General features: G+C 37.3%; 1 protein-coding gene across 1 annotated transcript; it reads right to left on the reverse strand.

The window, feature by feature from the left end:
- Positions 1-2,610: 2,610 nt before the first annotated feature.
- LOC112079881 (gamma-crystallin M3-like) lies at positions 2,611-3,606 on the reverse strand. Its single transcript, XM_024145694.2, has 3 exons — positions 3,512-3,606; positions 3,086-3,325; positions 2,611-2,931 (listed from the first exon to the last, which is right to left on the reverse strand). The coding sequence occupies exons 1-3, from the start codon at positions 3,536-3,538 to the stop codon at positions 2,656-2,658; spliced, it is 543 nt and encodes a 180-aa protein (XP_024001462.1). The 5' UTR covers positions 3,539-3,606; the 3' UTR covers positions 2,611-2,655.
- Between the last annotated feature and the right edge of the window lie 1,477 nt (positions 3,607-5,083).

Raw genomic sequence — 5,083 nt, forward strand, 5'->3', positions numbered from 1 at the left:
TAGTAACAGCTTGTATGAATGTTCTCCATACAGTACATTGCACAAATACTTTCCTACATTTGTAATCTTATTGAAAGATTACATTGATAAAATATTGTGAATACATGGCTCAGTTATATTGTAAAGCTCCATTGAATGTTGAGAACACAGAAACACAACATATTGATGAAGAAGTGAAATCTGGGTTTAACCTGTTAGTTTAAAATAGTTATTTATATATCTCATCTTTTTTCAGCTGTGCTGATTAACCGTCGTTAACCTCTGGACTTCACGTAGACCGACATTCTCCTAACACAAGTCAATATTTCATCAAAAGTGAGTCGAACTTAACTAAATTTATGGTCATTAACATGATACTACAGAATATGTTTCAAAAACGTTCAATTGTTTTGAAAAATATTTCAAAATACATCAACAATCCATTACATATTTGTTAATTTTCTTGAGTACAAAACCTAAAAAGAAAAAAGAGTTAAACTTATTTAAAGAGCCTTTATTAAAGTTTATAAATGACTGTGTAAAAGTTTTAATAAAGTGTTAATAATACTTATAGGACTTTGTTAATACTTTATAACTTTATATTAAATATATATTCAATCATATTTAACCGTGAGTGACTTCTAAGTCCAACTTTTTTTATTCTTGCCCCCAAAAGTCCATATTAAAGGTATGTTTTACAATATGAAGTATGTAAAAAAATAATATTTTCCCCTGATCTACCAGCAAACAATGTGATGAAACAGTCCTGGTTTATTTGGCAAAGCAATCACAACATACACACATACACCCTCTTACTATCCATCTTCTATTAACCGCTTCCTCTTAGATATCCCACACACACAAACACACACCACATACACACCACCACCTCATTTACTAATCCATCTCTCGTATTAATCGTTCCCTTCTTAGAATCACCACACACACACACACACATACACCACACAACCTCTCTACTAATCCATCTTCTATTAACGCGTCTCCTTCTGAGATATCACACACATACACACACAAACACAACCACACACACATAACACACACACCTCTTACTTAATCCATTCTCTATTAACCGCTCCTCTCTTAGGCAATCCCACACACAACACACACTACACACACAATTCTCTCATTATACCACCCCTTCTTAGATATCCACACAACATTGTGATGACAGAGAAGGCATGCTAGAAGAGTATCGCCATGGCTGTAATCTTTAAACATCTTCTCTGTGGGAGCTTTTTTTAGGGGCCAGAAATGTTCTGCTTTTGGCCTCAAAGTACCAACTTATAATGTGACACAGGTCATCCGCAATTTTTTAGGTATGTACCTAACAACAAGTTTTTTTTGTGGATGAGATAGCCTCTATTTGAAGCTAAATTGGATTTAAGGCTTTTTGTGTTATTGGACTGCGAAGAAGTACAGTTTTCCAATGGAGGCAGGCCATTTAAACACAGCAAATTGCTGCTTTAGACCCACAATGGAGCTGCTTGGACCCACTATCATTTGCGGTGGGCGTATTTCAACTAATGGGCACGTCCTTGTGTTTTGAATGTGAACCAAACAATGAAATATGCCATGAGACTTTTGGGAAGCTCTCATGAATGTTAACAGAAAATAAATATGGAAACATGTAGTGCAACCAGAACAAAAGGCGTTCGATGAAGGATGTTGAAAAACATACAGAGGGAATGTCTCCATGAACAATTATCGTCCTATACTAATAACATGAGTGTCAGAGAAACACCAATATTGCTAACTGTTACAATATTATATATAATAAAATGCATTAGCAGACACTTTACCAAAGTGATGACTCTCAGTGAAGTGCATACTTCACGTATGTAATCCCTGAGGGAAACCAACCTAGCGCCACACTATTTCCAACTGAACCACACAGGACCAATAATATAGCTGGAGGGTAATTTATCAAACTGAAGTCTCTATATTAGTCTTTTGTTGCTTCATTTACATTTATTTATTTACTTTGTCTTGATTTGACTGTATTTTTRACTGATGATTGGCTTTACTTTTATATGCAATTACTTGACACTTTCTTACTTTGTTTATCGACAATTACCGTGGCACCTTTGTAATTGGAGTTGTATAATGATGTAGAGAGAAAAGCTTTCGTAAATTGTATCAATATGTATTAGCGTTTATTGTACACTGGCTCGATGTTGGCCAATGAATTAGAGTAGTGTTTGTGGAGTAGCACKACGTGTATGATTAGCTAAGTTTGTTAGCTCTACAAGTTGACTAATGCTTTAGTGTTAACATCAAAATCTCTCTTTATCATCTAAAGGACATTCATTTCAATGCTTTTTGACAGTAAATACGTAATGCAAAAACCAAAARGTGCACCCAGGRGGGTCCCAGTACCGAGTTTGGGATACCCTGGTATAGGGTAGAAGTTAAATGTTACGCATATCTTTCAGGTAAAAAGGAAAATAACTATTGGGAAATAGAAGTGTCTGAATGATGATGATGAATGCCCCCTTAACATCAATTATCAAATGTCAGGTGTCAATTCTATTATATAATAGGCCTGAATTATATCATACCTACAGATGGAAACACAAAACACCAAATATTGAAATGATGTAGCACACTCAATTGTTACTAATTACCAATCACTTTTATTTGGTCAACATAACATATCTAGCACATATCAGTGATACGCCTCATGCTCATGAACCTCATGCCACTCATGCCCATATCCCTGAAGTTCCTGTACTCTCCGGGCCTCATGTAAATCATCCTGCCTCTGAAGTGGGGCTGCTCGTACATCAGCCAGTGGCCATCCATCACGTTGCAGGACTGGCAGTCGGACATACGGTAACGGTCCATGATGGAGTCACAGTCGTCCATCATCTCGTGCATCTGACCTCCGAAGTTATCTCTCTCGTAGATCCTCATTCTGTAGGATCCTCTGTGCTGTTAGGAGGAAATAAGAATATGTTGAATGAATTACTGAATACATCAGACTGTTAAAAAGCTCACAGAATCAATATGATTAGTGTGATTATGGACATCACAWAGCTACTTCYAGRGGGGCTGTTAACAGCAGACTAAATATCATATGGCCTACCATGGGGATCGTGCGGCAGGACCTGATATCAGTCATTCCCATCATATTCTGGAAGTCAGAGTACTCTCCCCTCCTCATGAAGTACTGGTTTCCCATGTAGTTGTTGCGGTCGTAGACCATGAAGCAGCCGCTCTGAACCCTACAGGAGTGGCACCTGCTCAGGTAGGAGGACATGTCAGCGCAGTCGCTGCTGCACTCATAGGAACGACCCTGGAAGTTCCTGTCCTCGTAGAAGACGACCTGAAAATAAAAAAGGATAATATCTATGAATTAAAATGTTCTATGAAACAAACATGTTTGAGACATTTGCAATGATATTCAGTCACACTTCAACTGTAATGTTGTAGTTGGGGGTGCTAGAGCACAAGAGGTCTTTTGCATAACAATCTATGAAAATTAAAGTATATATTTTGGTTTTGAACTTACCCTGCCCATGTTCATGCTGGTGGACATGTTTGCTCACTGTGCTGCTGGTTGCTGCTCCTGAACTGATTCCTACCTGGTTTAACCCTTTCTTTTATACCTGACCAAACCTAAAGAATTCCTAGCTCCATTGTTCAACCCCCTGACCCAGCAACATGCTATAGAAGCCTGCAGAGGCCACGGAGGTTACATCCACATTTCCAGTGACTGGATCCCTCAGTGTCTTTAGAAAGACTGTTTCTCAATTGTCTGTGGTTTTTGCATTACGTATTTACTGTCAAAAAGCATTGAAATGAATGTCCTTAGATGATTAAGAGAAGATTTGATGTTAACACTAAAGCATTAGTCAACTTGTAGAGCTAACAAACTTAGCTAATCATACACGTTGTGCTACTCCACAACACTACTCTAATTCATTGGCCAACATCGAGCCAGTGTACAATAAACGCTAATAATATTGATACAATTTACGAAAGCTTTTCTCTCTACTATTATACAACTCCAATTACAAAGGTGCCACGGTAATTGTCGATAAACAAAGTAAGAAAGTGTCAAGATGAATTGCATATAAAAGTAAAGCCAATCATCAGTTGAAAAATACAGTCAAATCAAGACAAAGTAAATAAATAAATGTAAATGAAGCCACAAAAGACTAATATAGAACTTTAGTTTATAAATTACCCTCCAGCTATATTATTGGTCTGTGTGGTTCAGTTGGAAATAGTGTGCCAGATTGGTCCCTCAGGATTACATACAGTGAAGTGTATGCACTCACTGTAGAGTACATCACTTTGGATAAAAGTGTCTGCTAAATGGCATTTTATATTAATATTAAAATATGAACATTAGCATATTGGTGTGATTTCTATGAAGCTCATTTGTAAGTCATAGGACGATAATGTTCATGGAGAACATCCCCTCTGTATTTTTAACATTAATCCTTATGACAGCCTTTGTTTCTGGTTGCACTACATGTTTCATATTTTAGATTTTCTGTTTACAATTCATGAAGACTTCCAAAAAGCTCTCAGTGCAATTCATTTTTGTGGTTCACATTACAAAAAAACACAAGACGTCTCCATTAGTTTAAATCACCACCGTGCAACTGATATGGTTCCAAGCAGCAACTCATTTTGGTCTAAAGCAGCAATATGCTGATGTTAATGGCCTTGCCTCATTGGAAAACTGTGTACTTCTTCGCAGTCCAAGTAAACAACAAAGCCTTTAAATCAATTTAGCTCAAAATAGAGCTAATTTCAATCCACAAAAAACTTGTGTAGGTAGAAACCTAAAAAATTGGCGGATGACCTCGTGTCCAACAGATATAAATAGTTGGTACTTGATGCAAAGCAAACATTTCTGCCCTACAAAAAGCTCCCACAGAGAATATGTGAAAGATACAGCCATGGCAAGTATACCTTCTAGCATGCCTCTTCTCGTCATCACAATGTGTGTGGATATCTAAGAAAGGGCGTGGTTAATAGAAGATGTGTGTGTGTATGTGTGTGTGTGTGTGTTGGATATCTAAGAAGGAGCGGCTTAATAGAGAGATGGATTAGTAGAGAGTGTGTGTGT

Source organism: Salvelinus sp. IW2-2015, unplaced genomic scaffold (genome assembly GCF_002910315.2).
Source record: "Salvelinus sp. IW2-2015 unplaced genomic scaffold, ASM291031v2 Un_scaffold10054, whole genome shotgun sequence".
Classification (NCBI taxonomy): Eukaryota; Metazoa; Chordata; class Actinopteri; order Salmoniformes; family Salmonidae; genus Salvelinus; species Salvelinus sp. IW2-2015.